Source organism: Helicoverpa zea, chromosome 15 (assembly GCF_022581195.2).
Source record: "Helicoverpa zea isolate HzStark_Cry1AcR chromosome 15, ilHelZeax1.1, whole genome shotgun sequence".
Classification (NCBI taxonomy): Eukaryota; Metazoa; Arthropoda; class Insecta; order Lepidoptera; family Noctuidae; genus Helicoverpa; species Helicoverpa zea.
In genome coordinates, this window is record NC_061466.1 from 4,601,741 (window position 1) to 4,619,999 (window position 18,259).

Here is an 18,259-nt window from a genome sequence, read left to right on the forward strand (position 1 = left end):
TACAGTGACCAGGCCACTACTAAGTTGAATTTGAAAAACTTTTCCACTCTAGAGTGGTCTTATGTTAAATACATAAAAAATTGAATAGCTGTATAATTTATATGAAAATCAATAAAAGCCTCCGACCGCATTTTCTTGAGATAGCTTGTAGTGCATTAAGTGCAAAGTTTTTTTTAAAATGGTTATATCATTACTCATATTAAACTTGTTCTTACTACAGAATGTAGAAAAACGTTACAAATTACAGTTTTCATTCAAACCGATAGGCGCCTAAAGTAGGTATAACGGGTAAATCATTAACATCGGTCTGTTTCAAAGCGCTAATTAATGACGCATTCTGAGAACTTTATAATTAGTTTGAGTTTTAAGTATTTTATGAGAACTTGATACTAGTTGGACAAATATAATAATATTTGGCATGACCAAATGACAAAATTAGAGTATTGCTAGTAGTAAAAGTAAATCCTCCGAACCTTTTCCCAATCCTGTTGGGGTCGGCTTCCAGTCTAACCGGATTCAGCTGAGTACCAGTGCTTTACAAGAAGCGACTGCCTATCTGACCTCCTCAACCCAGTTACACAGTAAAAGTAAAATTAATTAATTCTACATATATTCGATTTCAGTAGGAACTTAACCAAAGGAAAACAATCATGATAGGACTATAAAACATTAACAACTGAGTTTAAAAATAAAAATGCAGCCGAAAATCAACGTAAATAGAATAATTATTTTAATATAAGCAGTAAATTATATTTTTGACATGCATTTGTGTAATGAATCCTATAGATTGTTTTTCTTCAGTTAAGTGCCTATTCTGTAATCTTAATTTAAACTAGGTATGACTCATTGAGTTCCCCAAATTATAAGGAAAAGGTATTGAACATTGATCTGGACAACTGCATTGATTGGCGTTCTTCGGGGAAAGCCTACGCTCAACAGTGCACGGCAATTGTCTAATATGATGACGATAGTCCCCAAATTGTAAGGAAAAGGTATTGAACATTGATATGTCATCTGATCAATTGTCTTGATTGATTGGCCTTCTTTGGGGAAAGCCTACATTCAGAAGTGGACAGCAATTGCCTAATATGGTAATGATAATGGCCTTGATTTGGGCAAATATTGGACCACATAAGGAAAAACAATACAATGATTGATCACTAGGTATATACTATCTGTTGTATTGCTTACTACTTTTTTTTGTTCATTGATGACAAAAATCATCAAATGACCCCTCCCGCTGTGGTTTAGCAGCGGTGAGTCGGTGAGGGAGTTTCAGACGTTTACTGACTAAAAATCCATCGTGTTCCTTCGTAGGCCTTTTATGTACCAGGGCCGCGGTAACTCTTTCGAACAATCCCGCAGCCCTGGCAGCGCGTATATGGGACTCATGTCAATATTATATCTCTAGTAACCAACAGATAGATAGAATAGTGAGCCTAACAGAAAGATAATATTTAAAGGAATAAATAACATAGTATTAGAGATAATTACCTGAACAGTACATCGGGTTTGTAGGCAATTAGTGGTGGACGGTTCATTGACTTCTTGTAGCAGAGAAACACATCACTGCCCATTAAACCTGGAATTTGAGTTCACATACATTTACTAAACGGTGGAAATAGTGAAATAATAGACAATCGACTTTATCTGCTATGCTATATGGTTCAGATTTGATTAGCAAAGATAGTATTTAGGTAGGTCATCTGCAACCAAAAAATATTGTGATGTCGGAAAGAAAAATTACCAAGGACTCCTTTAAGATTATTTTCATTGACAGATACAATACTATTACTGTGAAAGATGATACTGTTACTACTATTTGTCGTTTGTATAATTGGTCATACGATATAATTGTAGATAAGCTAAATGATGAATGCAATTTCCCTTTGCATTTCGATAACACAATACGGAAATTAATACTCAATTAAAATGCGGTTATCAAAGTACGCAAACAATTAAAATCATTATGGTCCATCATTCACTTACTTTTGTGTGGGAATAGTTTTTCCAATTACATTCGGAATATTTAGTTATTTTTGGCTAGCAAGCAACAATAGTTATGGATTAGTGATGTTGCGAACTTATCGATACTTTAAACTTGAATATCAATTTCACAAATTGCAAACAGATAAAAGATTCTAGTGATGTCCCTATATACTTATCGACTTATCGATATTTCAAAGTCAAATATTCTTGCTTGTTAAAAAATTCTACACATCGAAAACAGAAAAAGGGAACACTCACCTTTATTCAAATTCTTGGGTATCATACAAAAGGCATGCGGCGGACATTCCCCCTTGCTGGCCACTATCACACACACATCGACAACCACCAAAGCATTGCAAGGGGCTCCCGTGTGCGCTCTGCGGTACGTAATGAAGGTTTTTGCCGTAGAGTTGTTAACATTGGCCAGCCTGCCACCGGCGGAGACCAGGACCATTTCGGCGTCTGCCATAAGACGTTCTTTGCCGTCGTACATGACACCTGTGGAAGATAGATTGTTATAAGTTAAGAGGTTCATAGTCAGTCAGTTTCATTATTGCATCCACAAACAGGAAATCGAGAGATTTCTTACTAATTTAATTTATTTATTTATTCCTTTATTTACTAATTTAATGTAATGATAATTATGATTGGTATTAGATTAAGCCCATTTATAATTGAATTATATTTTTATAGACGTCAAGGGAGGTCAAAAACTCTACAGGTAGATTTAAATCTACACATAGACTTGATCTAATAGGTTAGACAATTTGCTACTGTCTATGCTCCCACGATGAAGGAGAAAATGTATTCTGGGGCAACTTCATTATTTCTTATTTGCCGAATCAAAATTAGTCTGACCTAGTCATAATTTATTCATAACAAGGTTGTAGTTTAACTAGAATGCATTTTTCTTTGTCAACAGACTATCTATGTCTATTGTTTATACGTTTTAGGTAAAATCAGTAGATATAAAATCCTGGAATTTTTACATCGTTTTCCCCAGATTATACCCCATTATCATAGCTGCATGTTTACACAGCGTGCACAGTTTCTGTTATGAGATAAGAGAAGAGCTAATATTTAATAACATTAGGCATTTCCGGATATTAGTAGTAAATAATCCATTATTCTGGTAGTTACCAGGTGATAAGTTCATTTCCAATAAAACCCAAGATAATGAAATCCCACCCAAAACAAAAATGTGAAAGGCTGCCAAGTTCGATAATATGGGAATACTTCGCCTATAAAAGAAGTGAGATCTGAATAAGTACCAAGTTCCATACACATACCTCAGTTAAAAATAGTTACTTTTTAATGGTGTTACTTGACAAGTTTTCACACACCTTGTTATAAACCTACTAAATGCAATGAATCAAGTATATAATTTTCTATTAAAACTTGCCAAGTAACATAATTAAAAAGTAACTATTTTTAACTGAGGTATGTGTATGGAACTTGGTACTTATTCAGATCTCACTTCTTTTATAGGCGAAGTATTCCCATATTATCGAACTTGGCAGCCTTTCACATTTTTGTTTTGGGTGGGATTTCATTTATTTTTGTAAGGTTGTTTATTTATTTATTTTTTCTTATGATTAAGTTAGTTAAGGAAATGTTTCATTTATACTATCTTTCAGATTTTTGAATATGCACTATGCTTCTTACAAATAAATTAACTAGATTAACTAAATGGACTAGATTTACCAACTGACTGACATGACATGTCATCATATATTATGTTCGTGGATCAAACTTACACATCCGTTATTTTCGTAAGTGACTCACACTTGGCCGTGTTCAGATTTTTACTTTACTTTGACTAAATACAAACCTTTGTAACGAATTTCAGATCGATACGACCATTTGAAGATATATTATATAACTAGCTTCTGCCAGCGGTTTCACCCGCATCCCGTGGGAACTACTTCCCGTACCGGGATAAAAAGTAGCCTATAGCCTTCCTCGATAAATGGGCTATCTAACACTGAAAGAAATTTTCAAATCGGACCAGTAGTTCCTGAGAATATAGATAAATTTAGTTCGTTTTAGTTCCTTAGGGGTATAAATTTACACCGGGTATAAATTTACACCTTCATTATTTTGAAACTGACTCACACTTGGCAATTTTCAGATTTTTCCCTTTACCTTGACATAAAGACCTACCTCCATGCCAAATTTCAAGTTAATACGACCATTGGAAGTGGTCTAGGTTTTTGATGAGTGAGTGAGTGAGTCAGTCAGTCAGTGAGTGTATAGTAAAAATAGCGATTTTCTGACGTCAATATCTCAAGACCTACAATAGGTATATTAATGAAATTTTGTATTTTAGATAAGTGAGGGGGTCTCAACAGATACTATAAATTTGATATGCGTAAATAAAATAGATTTTGAGTTATAGGGGGTCGAATTTGGCCCGAAATGGTTCGTGTAATAAAACCCACGGCCGGTGTGTCGCTTTTTTTTGCTCGAACTTGGCGGACACACTGCCGTGTGTCTAGATGATTCATTAATACCTTCAATTTTGATAGATATACCAGCAACGGCCATATTAGAGACATAGAGCTGTTTACGATAGACAAACATATATCGTAGATACAAATTACAAATAAGACATAGCAAAAATATCTACAGTCAACAAAAAAATCGGGTGTGGTCTCGATAAATCACATAATACAAACTGATAGTAGAGCGTAACACCCTTTATCACAACAATCTGCGATATAATATGAACTATCTATGTTAAAGACTTAACCTACTTTATGCGTATTCGATGGATTTACTATGCCACGTGTGACGTCATCAGAGTGTGCATTGTGATTATTTTTCTTGTCGAGATAACGGTGCTTAATCTTTTTTAAAGCTTCACTGTAGATGGGTCCGGTTTTCCGGCAGTAATCTAGTTAGACTTGATACTTTTTAGAGGCCAGTTCGTTCATCTTTTGCATATTATTTTATTCAGTCGCCTCCATTGTGTTAGTGAGCCATCGTTTGTCCGTCAATATGTTAGCAGCTACGGTCACTGTCCTATCATACATGGTCGTAAGAATATTGGAATAAATATGTCAGGCATTATATGTCTTGACAAATATGTCAGAAGCAGATCCAGCCAGCTATACCAACCTTTATCGATAAGTACTTACTTGGCACACCTCTATATTACGTTAGATAAAAACAAAAGTATCATACGACATTTTCGTCGAAATCAGTGACCCGATTTGGGATGTTTACATACGAAGTTACTCTAGGAAAGTCAAAGCCATAAAACTTGTGGTGTATCTTATCGTGCAGAAAACGCAATAAGGCCCGCAGTCCTAAAGCTATCACATAAATCCCCTGCTTACAAAATGGAGTCAGCAAAGGGAATACAGGAACTTTCGATCATAATGAAGTTACCAATACAGCATAATCATTTTAAACAGTCAACTTTGTGGACATTTAAACTCTTCTAATCCAATGTTTTGTATGCATCACTAAACCTATTTATAGAATCGGCTAATTTAATTTAAACAGTCAACTTTGTGGACATTTAAACTCTTCTAATCCAATGTTTTGTATGCATCACTAAACCTATTTATAGAATCGGCTAATTTAATTTAAACAGTCAACTTTGTGGACATTTAAACTCTTCTAATCCAATGTTTTGTATGCATCACTAAACCTATTTATAGAATCGGCTAATTTAATTTAAACAGTCAACTTTGTGGACATTTAAACTCTTCTAATCCAATGTTTTGTATGCATCACTAAACCTATTTATAGAATCGGCTAATTTAATTTAAACAGTCAACTTTGTGGACATTTAAACTCTTCTAATCCAATGTTTTGTATGCATCACTAAACCTATTTATAGAATCGGCTAATTTAATTTAAACAGTCAACTTTGTGGACATTTAAACTCTTCTAATCCAATGTTTTGTATGCATCACTAAACCTATTTATAGAATCGGCTAATTTAATTTAAACAGTCAACTTTGTGGACATTTAAACTCTTCTAATCCAATGTTTTGTATGCATCACTAAACCTATTTATAGAATCGGCTAATTTAATTTAAACAGTCAACTTTGTGGACATTTAAACTCTTCTAATCCAATGTTTTGTATGCATCACTAAACCTATTTATAGAATCGGCTAATTTAATTTAAACAGTCAACTTTGTGGACATTTAAACTCTTCTAATCCAATGTTTTGTATGCATCACTAAACCTATTTATAGAATCGGCTAATTTAATTTAAACAGTCAACTTTGTGGACATTTAAACTCTTCTAATCCAATGTTTTGTATGCATCACTAAACCTATTTATAGAATCGGCTAATTTAATGTGTTATCGGTACCTACGTTTCCGCTGCTCATGAATTATTTATAATTAATGTAGCTACTATACGCCATATGGCAGGATATGTAGGAACTGTGGCTTTATTCATTACTGTAGGTCAATTTGGATAGTCCCCGCCCGCAGTGGCGGAAACAGATTGTTGTTTTTAACGTCATTGCCATCATTCATTCTTAAAGATTTCGTCTAAAATTCATATGTATCAACTTTTCCTGGTATAGGTGGTTATTAATTACGGAGAACACAGCCTTAACTTGCTCGATGTAACGTTACATTTTTACCAGCTTTTTAGGTACTGACGCATGCTATCATATGAAGTAGGTAACTCTAATGCATCTTGGTTTCTATTTACTTTTTCCCGGTATCAGCTAAATTAAATTTTGATGCCTTTTCCAACGACAACAAATGAACTTGGATACTATTTGGAAGGTCTTGTAAGAATTTCCCCTGGTTACGTAAAGTCCGAGCCTAGAAGCTGTTTCTATTTGGGAGACTTGGCCAGACTTGGTAGTCTTATTTTGTCTCAGGACGAAAGATGAAACAAAATCTATTCATACAAAATAGCAACGCATTAGAATCTAATGGAGCCATGCAGTGTTGTTCTTATTCCGTAATTCTAGTGGCTCGTTTATTGTTGGAGCTATTGGTCTGATTAGTCAAGTGTAGGCGGTTAACTGAGCAGATGAATATCTAAATAACAATCCCTATTTTGAAGAGGCGAGCAACGCTTTAATGTTGGAACATTTTTATTTTTCGTGGTGGCGGTAATCATATTTTGGACTGGGTTTTCGCTTTACATCGCAACGCAATTTTGAGTAATGACAAATGACAAAATCGAAGTCCCTGTAAATACGAATAAAAGAGTATTTTTGGTGTACGTTAAATGTTTTTAAAGTACTTTTGTGTTGCTCATATCTTGATCATAATAGCCTTTCAAAAATAAACTGTTTGATACTATCTTAATAATATGAGTAAATCGCGACCCATTAGGCAGTACGCCACTTGGAGTTTGTAAGTTTCTTACTCATCGATCGTATCGGCCATAAAATACAGAATCCTATTGAAGCGACCATTTTTTTTTCAAATAAGGCATTTGGTCTTACCAAAGAGGTTTTATTGCTGTGTGTAACATATGGGAGTAAATAAACATTGTAAAGTGCAGCTTGAGCATCTAACACAGTTTAACATGGACATGTTAGTAAATATTGGTAAACAAAGCAAGCCTTCATCATCCAACTCAAGTGCAAATGGGTATATCCAAAAGTACATACACATTAGCTAATTGCCCTTCTGTTGGTTGAGATAAAAACACAAAATAAAATATTTGGACGTTATGAAAGTCGATATGGCTTGAAAGAATGTTACTTTTAAGATGACAGGAGATGGAAGAGTATGGAAGAAAAAACATGCTGCGCCGACCTCAAATAAAATTGTGAATGATGATGTATTGATACTTTCTTCCCAAATTATTCCGTAGATGGGAAAACTTTAAACTCACCGATATCGACAAGTGGAGGTCGATTCCTGCCTCTTCGTATGCAGAGGTAACATTCTGGAGACCGCATGGATCCATGATTCAAGTCTGCTGGTAAACCTGTGGGTGTTGTTTCGAGCACCTCGTAACCGTCGGGAACAGTTTCTTCGAGACCAGGAAATATTACTCCTGGAACAAAAAATAACGATTAAGTCTTTGTAGAATTATCTAAAAAAATACATTGAGACAGTACGTTGGACCTTCACAGACAATTTCTTGTTGTTCTTCCAAAAGGATCAAGAGACATTATTTTAGGTATTAACGTAAACTACACAGATTCTTGAAACTCATTACTTGAAACTTCATATTAAAAAATAACGACATAGTTGGTGCAATGTTCCTGCGCTATGCGAAGGGCGAAGGTTGGTTTCGTGCATGAATGTGGTGGATGGATTGCAATCTTTTTACGATATTCTACAGACAGTTCTGGCTGTTAGCTTGTTCTATACTTTTACAAACACTAAATCCAGTACAGACATTTTTTTATTATTGATATATTAAGGAAAAACACCATATTTACTTAAATTAATTCTTGCGTGCCACCAGCCATATTTAACCGTTTCTCTACATCAGAAAATTCTTTCTTTACTAAAATAAGCATGAAATAATTCACAAAGAATCTCAATGTTACATTAAAGATTTTTAGCTTGAAGTTCTTTGTGAACCAATACTGTTGCCTTGACAATGTCTGTCCTTCTTTCTTTATTTATGTTTTTATTTATATTGCTCTACTTCCTTCAGGTATGGCCTTGGTTTATTCGTTGTAACATATTATTACTATAATTGGTAAGTATTTTGTACTAAGCGAGTAGATGTTGTTAGGGGCCTCAGGCGAATCATGAATGGGCGGTAACATTGCTAATGGATTTCCAGAGAGTAGATAATAGTAGATCAGTAAGTACTTCTCGCAAAACTCGATCGAGTCATTTATATTTTTTAAGATTAATTGGCGCCTTAACTAAGCATTGTGAAACCTGATTCTACCACATACAGGTACCTACATGTGCGTAAGTTTACTGGCCGGTACTCAAAGGCCTCCTAATCATAATGTAATAACCAAAATATCTAGTCATCCGTGCGAAGCCTTTCTCTACCCCGCTGTATAATCCTCGCATATAACTGTAGCGTTACAAATTTTTAACTACGCGGCGCATAAGTAATGTAAACAATAATTATCTATGACCGGCAGACTAATTAACAATTCATATCCAAAAGAATGCGCATGCGTTCTTACGTCATGCAAACAATGCTGCCCGAGTATATCTAGAGGTTTAAGTGGCATTGAACCCAACTTGTAGTTCGATACATCAATGGTGTCAATATATCAGAACGAGTACAGACTGCGGGTCAAATGATCGTGGCCCTTTGTTAAACAATCGAGATGAAGACACACGAGTTATGGGGAGCGCGTAACAAAAGAAGAAATATATTGAGATCGATTGATACTATCAGGAAAGGAACTGCAATGTGATATGAATGGATGTATCGAGAATAAAGGGGTCGACGAATAGGGGTCTTACAATTGACCTTTAAGCATAATGAATATGTGTGAATGATATCTCAAAAACTGTATCTACAAAATTATCATTAAACTTTTTCTTACATTAAATAGTGTATGACAAAACAAATAACAAATGTTAATATTGAGTAACATTGTTTGTACATAAATAACCCGCGTTACATATGTTTCTAGTTAGATAGATTCGCATTCGTAACAGCGGGGTGTTAAAGCAGTATACTTCCAGCTTTCTAAGTTATATTAGAGTGAGAAGTAGGCCAATGGAAAGTTTGATTAATGCTAATATAACAGGACATCTAAAACGACTTTAATGATGCATGATCCTTTACATAATTAATAAGAAAGAACTTGAGTATAACTTTATTAAATATAGGTCTCATAAAACCTGTGGCTTAATGGAAAACAAGTTGGCTTCAATATTAACCTGATATAAACTATTAACCGCACACCTGTTCCATATTGCATTATGCAATACCAAAACAATTATTACAAATGTACAGTCAGTCCACCAATTATGTACAGACGTAACTATATCTGATTAATGCCAGAATTTCACGAAATTAATCGCAAAAAACACGCTAAAATAGTCTTTATTTCAAAGAGATTTGCGACTTCAGATCTTAGCAAAGTTAGTTCAGCCTTACTATGTTCATCAAGGCTGTTTTTTTAACGCTGATCAGAAGTCAAGTCTAAGGCATTGTATAGTTAAGTTCAAAAAGGTTAGTAATCACAATAAAATTATTATTTATAGAACAAAGTCTGATGTAAACTTTTTGCTCAGCTACTTGTTTTGTCAACTCTACATAGAATATGTTTACGAAATTAAATGTCGGTTTATAATATAAAATGAATCACAGGGCTGAATGTACTCTCGCCTTATCTTAATTAATGATCTTTATAAGTTGTTGAAAGATGCCAAGGGGCTTATCAGGGTTTTGTTTTTTTTTTGGAGCAGAGGTAAATATAAATGCAAGTACATAAAGATGCCTTTTATTCGACAGGTACAAGCGTACTAAAGGTTAGTTTATCAGTATGTGTGTATTCGCATGTAATCACTTATCTATGGGACGAGAGCACCAAAATTTGCACTATGTATTTTATTGTGTTTCTTTGTCTGTTGCAGAAAACTTTGTTACAAAACTCCAAGTAATAAAATATGTAGAATAAATATAATAGATTGTTAATGTTTTCTAAATTATACTGATTAACCACAACATAACAGTAAGTGGTTGGTTAGCCTGTAATAAATCAGGTTGATGTCCAGTTTCTAGATAAGGGAAGTGTCCTAGATGCGGCCATAATGCAGATAAAACGAGTTTCGCTCATTAGGCGACAAATCGGCACATATCTGCTATGTCTCTTGAACTTGTTTATGTACTTTCACAAAATATTATGACTTGTATCCTTACTTTATATATTTTATGTAGCTATATTGTGTGATTTTACTTGCATGGTTAGCAGGTCAAGGTAAGTAGGTATTATATTCGGGCTTGCACCCAATCAGTGTCAATAACACTATATGGTGCAGCTGTTATCAATATAATGAAAAATGTATTACACAGAAAAAATATTAGGCCATGGGCATAGGTACTATCTCTGATAAGACTATCTGCTATGGAGCTGATTCTATAGGTAGGAATCTAGACTTATTGATGTCATTTTACTTAGAAAAATAAAATGATAACATATTACTTTTAACACAATATACCTTAAGACTGTGTTTTGTATTATATTTCTGGGAAAAGATGACTCAGACTATAAGAACAGTTCAATTTATATGCATAGATAAATATAGATAATCAATCATAATTGGACGTAGTTATGCAGAAACGTTCTAACCCACAAGTCACCCGAAATCGAGTTATTGTGATTGAACAGCCTAAAATTTAGCATATGGTTATCTAAACTCAATATAATTCAACAATAAAACCTCTAGTACCTTTACTTGTTAGAATAAAAAAGAATACAACTGAAACGCGTAAATGCTTATATCTCAAATTCAAGTTTAATTTGAGATATAAGCATTTACGCGTACAGTGGGTTGGAACGTTTCTGCATAACTACGTCCAATTTTTAATTAATAATCACAGATAATAATACAACAGCACATTCCTTATAAAACCAAGTATCGGTTGCACAGTGCAACATGATACCTGACCACAAACCTTCCGAGTGTGACCAGCCATTCAGGAATGTCCTACAACTGGATTAAAATAGTAATATGTATACATACAAAGTGATAGAACATAGCCACACCATTGTCATTATAATTATGACTGATTCAACATGTTTACACTAAGTACTACAGCACGAGGAATACTAATCGGCACCCATACTTGATACACTGCAAATAAACTCAGGATGTCAGTCAGATAAATCTTAATAAATATGCAGGAATGTATGAAACATGACCAAAATGATAATACATTAGTGACCTAGAGAATCAATTACGCAAACTATGTAGTTGGTCTTCAATAATTAATCACTTCCTCATTGACCTTAATGCAAGCTATATTTGGTGCAAATTGACACCAAGGTGTTAAAGTTTAAATTAAACTTTGTTTTCCATAAATATTTGGACTCCATATTTGAATTTTAGTGCCCATACATATTCTCATTCACAACTAACTGCCGTTCCCGATATTCTATCCATCTATTGATTTGCTTACTAGAGATAGAATTTTGACATACGCCCCATACAAGTCACGTCAAATTCTAATCTTTGGTAAGCAAAAGAAAAAAAAAACAGAGAGAATATTGGGTACAGTTGTAAGTTGGCAGCCATTTGATGGAAAAAAAAACATGATGTGTTTATCATAAACAAATCTTTTTTATCTTGTGATTTAAGAATGGTATGTAATAGATAATGGTACGTTATGTAGTTATTAGGTGCAAAGTTGTCCTTACCATAAGTGTGACATGGACACTGTATTTACTATATGATACTATTCTGTATAATTATCTGCATGTTATTGTTGAACAGCAATAATAAACAATAATGAATTTATTTTAAGAACATTGTTAACACAATTGGTATTATTTAGATAAGTGTGTTTTTTGCTGGCAATGTTTTGATATTGTGTACACATTTAAAATGTTACATACAAAAGATAAAATCTGTTACTGTTTATCACCACAAAATGTGAAGTAAATATTAGTCCATTATTTAACTGCAGTATGTATTTTAAGTATGACAATATTATTCTAAAGCCGAAATGGACTTGTTATAATATTCAATATTGATTGCCAAATAAAGGCCACACTATTTGAATAGGTCAATAAGGCCCTTCAAGGTCTGGTAACAGACTGTGAAGATTCTAAACAGTTGAATTATTTATGTGGAACACCCACAAACAAAATAAGAGAACCAAAAAGACTATTTACATCATATTACAGTCAGAAAACAAGTTATGTGCATAGTAAATCCTTATTAGAATGACAAATATTAAAAAGCAGCAGATATTATTCCAAATACAAATGCTTGAGCAATGAGACAGAGTTTATAAAAAAAAGACTTACCTATGTCAGTAATTGGTGGTTTGGTACTGTATCCCTTGAGGTGTCCAGAGTCGGAATCATCAAGTAATTCCGGTTTCTCCGGTAACCCAGCGATCACGAAGTAATCGGCGACTTTCCGCTCATCCATGTTTTACAATTTTACATACGAGTACCTACGATAAAAAATAACTCGTGGTCACATCAATGTCAGGATTACATGCAAAATAAATACAACCTGCACTTTTAAGGTTAACGAACATGTATCACATCAATTCATGTACTCTTGTAAACAGACCAGTTTATATAACACTGAGATATGTAAAACAAAATAAGAAATATACCAATAACATGAAACCCTTGAAGTGAACTTACAGTTTATTGCTACGGTTAACAATTTGAGCATGAACGCGTCACACATCGTTTTATGTAAATATTTTTATTTATAGATTTATTGCGTTGCCATTTATAATCACTTGTTAGTTTAACACAGGGGTGCACTTGAAAATTATTCGTTTTTATTGAGACTTGCAAAACGTCATTTTGTCCGTCCGACAACAATCAGCCATAGACAACCTTTCTTTCTTTTGTTGGCTAGTGACGTATTAAGACTAAGGCGTACAACTAACAGCCTTGTTTAAAATTGTATGTCAGTCAATTAGATACTAAAATATAAAGCAATTTGTTTTAAAGCATGTTTTAAATGTGTCGTTTGCTATTTTGTCCACAAGACTTCAACCTATAGAATGTGGATTAAATATATTTTTTATGAATAACCATTGCGCTGGAGTGGAGACCACGGACTAGCAAGCGCAGCGTAGGACGTCCACCAACAAGGTGGACAGACCACCTTATAAAGGTCGCCGGAAGACGCTGAATGCAGGTCGCCTCCAACAGGTATCTGTGGAGATCTATGGGGGAGGCCTATGTTCAGCAGTGGACGTCCTATGGCTGAGATAATGATGATGACGAACCATTTGTTTTCCCGAGATACGACTTGTAAGAATCTAGATAACAAGTAGTTGTTGCTTCTCCAGGGTCCAAAATATACCTATACCTAACTTTATCTCACGTGTTTCAGCCCGTTTATTTTCACTTAAAAAGCATAACAAGCAAACATTTTCGTATCAAGTTCATTTATGTAATACTCATGTGTTGAGTTTTACACTGCTATTTATTTATGGTAATATCTACTAGGAAGGTTTTACAAATAAAACTAAGATTTAGACAATATTGTAATAGTATTATTTATTCTATTTATACATCGATAACAATCTCTTTTAGAGCTTTAGCTGATGGTGCAAAGTTATCATTTATTTCTAGGGTGTCACTTGTTTCTGTAATTTGTGCTCCAGCCATCAAAAGGTTTATAGCACCTTCCAACTCACTCACTCTCTTACAAACTTCTATTTCTTCCTCTATCTCTTTCATTAATGAAGTGTACAGCCACAAATTAAGTTCAGGGAAGGATTTCACCTGGCTTTCAAATACATCAACAAAAACATTGGCTGCATCAATTATTACTCTAGTAAACCTTGTTTCTCCAAGATTTTTCTTGAAGTATTTAAGTAATGATCCTATATCCTTATCATTTAACCCATCCATAGCAACATGAAGAACCTGTCTCCTTAACATTTCTTGTATGAGAGCAGTAGTTTTCTCTGGGTATTTTGTAGCCACATATGTTTTAAGAACTGCTGAAAGAGCCTTAGTGAACTCCATTTTCCTAAGAAACTTGTCATACTCTGGCCCTTGAGTAACCTTGTTATTTTGTTTATTCTTATGTTTGTTCTGAACTTCTTCTGTAATTATTGTAGGTATATGATCTGGTGCGAATTTAAACAAACCTTTTTTCTCATCTGATTGTTTTGCTGGCTTCTCCCTTTTTCGTATTGAAATGATGCCATCAATCATACCAACTGCTAGAGTGTCATCATGTTTGGAAATGGCCATGCTCAATACAGCATTAGGAAAATCAATGTTGTGTACAACTTTGAATGTAGATATGTCATATATCTTGACATGTCTATCTAATGATGCAGACATCAGTCTGCTATTGTTGCTGGCCAGTCTTAGAGTTGTTACTGTTTTATGGTGCTGAGAGATATTGGCTAGTTGTTTTCCTCCATTGAAGATATCCCATACTTTAATTTCTGTACCACCCGCACTGATGAATATTCCCCCTGAAGGTAGGAACAGTGTTGATTCCACTGGGCTACCATGGTTTACTGAAAGTACAACCTCATTAGACCTGCAGTCATAGAGTTTCACAGTATGATCATAACTTCCAGATAATATAATCTCTGGTGAGATGGGACTGGCGGCTCCTGCTCGCACATAGTCTGTGTGTTCGGAGAAAGTGTTGATCTTCTCTTCGGTTGCAATGTCCCATAAACTGACAGATTTGTCATCTGAGTAACTTATAATTTTGACATGATCCTTCGTGAATAATGTCCTGTGAACCTGAAAGCAATGCAAGCATGATTAACTGTCTTAGAACTAGTTTTCAACATATAAACTGCATCAAATTCATTTAATTTCTTTAAGATCAATGGTCTCACGTAGGAATCAATTTTAAAACAACCTTTTTTAAGAGTTTATGGTTTTTCATGTAGATATACTTACAGGGCCAGTGTGTCCAGTAAAGACTCGGAGCACATTCTTTGACTGAACATCAAACAGTTTAACAGCAGCCTCCTCACTGCCAGCTACCAGAAGTCTTCCGTCAGCCCTGAAGGTAGCCCCATAAGCTGCTTCAACAAACTTCGAGATATTCTTGGCTACAACTTTAGTTATGGGATCATATACCTGGAAAAAAATAGATGAAATCACTGTTATTTTAACTCATAAACATGGAAAATGATTGGGTTCATTTTGTCTATTCTGAACCAATAATAATATCCAAAAACAATATGGTTTCATTATTTTTAAATAGGTAGGTTTGTAAGTGCAAGTACATGCCTAAATGAATATGAAAAAATAATAAAAAAACACAGTTAATAGAAAATCTCAAAACAGAGAAATTATAGATTTTATGGAACTAATTACGCTGTATGTTTATAAAACGGAATCATGGACAGAGACTGGCTCTCATTATATTATTTTAAAGAACTCACCTGTACCCTGACTGAGCATGTTGCAGCAAAGTAATAAGGTTCCACTGGGCTGAAGTCCAAATAATCTATAGCACCAAACTCCTTTACTAGCACTGGTGACTACAACAAGAAAATAAGTTAGTTTAGTTTCGTATATGGCTTCGAAACTACTGAAAAGTAGAGAAAAAGACAACTTCACAGTTTGAAAGCTACGTCCTTTACGAGTGACGGGCTGTATTTTATCTCGGAACGGGCAGTAGATAACACGGGACGCGGGTGAAACTGCGGGAAAACGGCCAGTTACTCTTACATTCAAATTACTGGTCTTATTAAGCCTGCATAATCGAATCTGGAACACTTACTCCTAACTTCTTCCAATAGATTGCATCTTCCGTAAGTACAGAAGCCGGCTTCTGGTACACAGCCTTGTTAGTTTTCTTGAATGGGTATGAAATGTGGGCCATGGTTATAAACGTTTAGCACTTATTAATACAGTAACATAACTTAAAATAACACATAAACCAATTATGAGGATAACAACATTCCCACGTTGTTTTGAAACTTCGACTTTGACAGTAATTGCCATAGATTATATTAAACACGTGCGTGTGACAGCCATTTCTGTTTATGAAAAGATGGAAAAGATGGCTTTGTTCTACATTATTTTCATTTTATAGCAGGCTTCAAGTTCATTTACGAATTAGAATTTCATATAATTTGTAGTAAAGCTATGTATAGCCTACAATATAGGGGCTTTAGTCGTGAACGAAATACATAAATAATATGAATTTGAGGCTCTCGTAAGGCTTATGATGATCTGTGGTAGATATCATAGACAACAACAAGCAAGAAAATCCAAGTGTCAAACTACGAGTTGTCAAACGTTATGTCAGAAATGTGCCGTAACAAAATATATTGAATTTTTACTATACTTACTTATTATCGGTATAATTTTAAACGGGATTATAAACAAAAACCAACATGTTCAAATTACTTAGCCGTCACGGCCGCCCTCGAAGTGCTGTTATAAATTACCTCTCTGAAAAGAGTTTTGAGGTTAGAAAAGCGAAGATTTATTACGTATGTTCTTCAGCGGCACCAGTAAGGTTTGCTTCTACTGGTAACAGCGATGCAGGGAAAATATCTCCCTTAATCGATAGTATACCAGAAGCACCGCCTGTACCTGATCCGTCGACACTTATCGACTTGACTGCTGAAACTGTACAAGCCATTGCCGCAAATGGAGAGCCTACCTTTGCTAGTTTAGGTCTCGGTGGCTGGTCGCCTGTTGGTATGGTCCAGCATTGCTTGGAATATTTACATATTTCTTTGGATGTGCCATGGTGGGGAGCAATCCTCATTGGAACGGTTTGTGTACGTTTGGTTATGTTCCCTCTAGTTATTATTGCACAGAGAAATTCAGCAGTAATGAATAACCATTTGCCAGAAATTCAGTTGCTTCAATTGAAGATGACACAAGCTAGACAAACTGGCAATCAGCTTGAATCAGCCCGGTATGCTCAAGAGATGGTGGGCTTTATGAAAGAAAAAGGGTTAAACCCATTAAAGAACATGATTGTTCCTTTAGCTCAAGCTCCTTTGTTTATTTCCTTCTTCATGGGATTAAGAGGGATGGCAAACTGCCCGGTGGAGAGTATGACGTATGGAGGGCTGGGCTGGTTCATGGATTTAACCGTACCTGATCAATTTTTCCTGCTGCCAATAATAACTAGTGCCACATTGTGGGCTACAATAGAATTGGGAGTTGATGGTGGCCGTCTCGAAGCACAGAACATGCAAATGATGAGGTATTTCCTCAGGGCAATCCCAGTTATCATGGTTCCATTCACTATCAACTTCCCAGGTGCAATTTTGGTATACTGGTGTTCCAGTAACTTCATATCACTTATTCAAGTTGGTGTACTGAAAATACCAGCTGTACGAGAATACTTCAAGATCCCTAAGTTGGTTAAACACTCAGCTGAAAATCTGCCTATAAAGAAAAAAGGTTTCATTGATGGCGCAAAAGATTCATGGACAAACATGAAAATTTCCAAAGAGTTAGCTGAGAGGCAACGGATAGATGAAATGATCTTCACAAGAGCTGGTAAAGGCCCTCTGCAGAAAACATATAAATTCGACCCCACAAAGCTATCAAATGTACAAGCAAAACCCAAGTAGGTTTTGATGATTATATATTTGTCTAGTGTAGATTATTGTGTAATAAATGTTATCTAAAGTAAGAAACTGTATTTTTTTATTTATTTAAATATTTAAGTTTCCTGTAGATAATT

General features: G+C 34.8%; 3 protein-coding genes across 5 annotated transcripts in view; 1 reads left to right on the top strand and 2 right to left on the bottom strand.

Annotated features, from left to right (window-relative positions):
• The window catches only part of LOC124636944 (DENN domain-containing protein Crag), a 37,831-nt gene extending 24,394 nt beyond the window's left edge, over positions 1–13,437 (bottom strand). For all 3 annotated transcript variants that reach the window (XR_006985165.1, XM_047173236.1, XM_047173235.1), the window contains exons 1-5: positions 13,246–13,437; positions 12,895–13,046; positions 7,821–7,985; positions 2,248–2,487; positions 1,495–1,582 (exon numbers count right to left, since the gene is read on the bottom strand). Coding sequence is in view for 2 of the 3 variants with exons in the window: in XM_047173236.1 (XP_047029192.1) it covers positions 1,495–1,582; positions 2,248–2,487; positions 7,821–7,985; positions 12,895–13,021 (620 nt within the window). In the remaining variant the exon portion in view is untranslated. The remainder of the gene's footprint in view (positions 1–1,494; positions 1,583–2,247; positions 2,488–7,820; positions 7,986–12,894; positions 13,047–13,245) is intronic.
• Positions 13,438–14,092: 655 nt separating this feature from the next.
• Positions 14,093–16,559, bottom strand: LOC124636945 (U3 small nucleolar RNA-associated protein 15 homolog). Its single transcript, XM_047173237.1, has 4 exons — positions 16,328–16,559; positions 15,987–16,085; positions 15,496–15,678; positions 14,093–15,333 (listed from the first exon to the last, which is right to left on the bottom strand). The coding sequence occupies exons 1-4, from the start codon at positions 16,427–16,429 to the stop codon at positions 14,128–14,130; spliced, it is 1,590 nt and encodes a 529-aa protein (XP_047029193.1). The 5' UTR covers positions 16,430–16,559; the 3' UTR covers positions 14,093–14,127.
• A 254-nt stretch (positions 16,560–16,813) lies between these two features.
• LOC124637024 (mitochondrial inner membrane protein OXA1L-like) lies at positions 16,814–18,212 on the top strand. The gene has a single exon (XM_047173339.1). It carries the CDS (start codon positions 16,947–16,949, stop codon positions 18,144–18,146), a length of 1,200 nt encoding a protein of 399 aa, XP_047029295.1. The 5' UTR covers positions 16,814–16,946; the 3' UTR covers positions 18,147–18,212.
• Positions 18,213–18,259: the final 47 nt, after the last annotated feature.

Coding starts and splice junctions, on each gene's coding strand:
- LOC124637024 (XM_047173339.1), top strand. CDS start 16,947: ATGTTCAAATTACTTAGCCGTCACGGCCGCCCTCGAAGTGCTGTTATA.
- LOC124636945 (XM_047173237.1), bottom strand. CDS start 16,429: ATGGCCCACATTTCATACCCATTCAAGAAAACTAACAAGGCTGTGTAC. Junction 16,086..16,327: donor TCTATTGGAAGAAGTTAGGA/GTAAGTGTTCCA, acceptor TTCTTGTTGTAG/TCACCAGTGCTAGTAAAGGA. Junction 15,334..15,495: donor TTACTGGACACACTGGCCCT/GTAAGTATATCT, acceptor CATTGCTTTCAG/GTTCACAGGACATTATTCAC.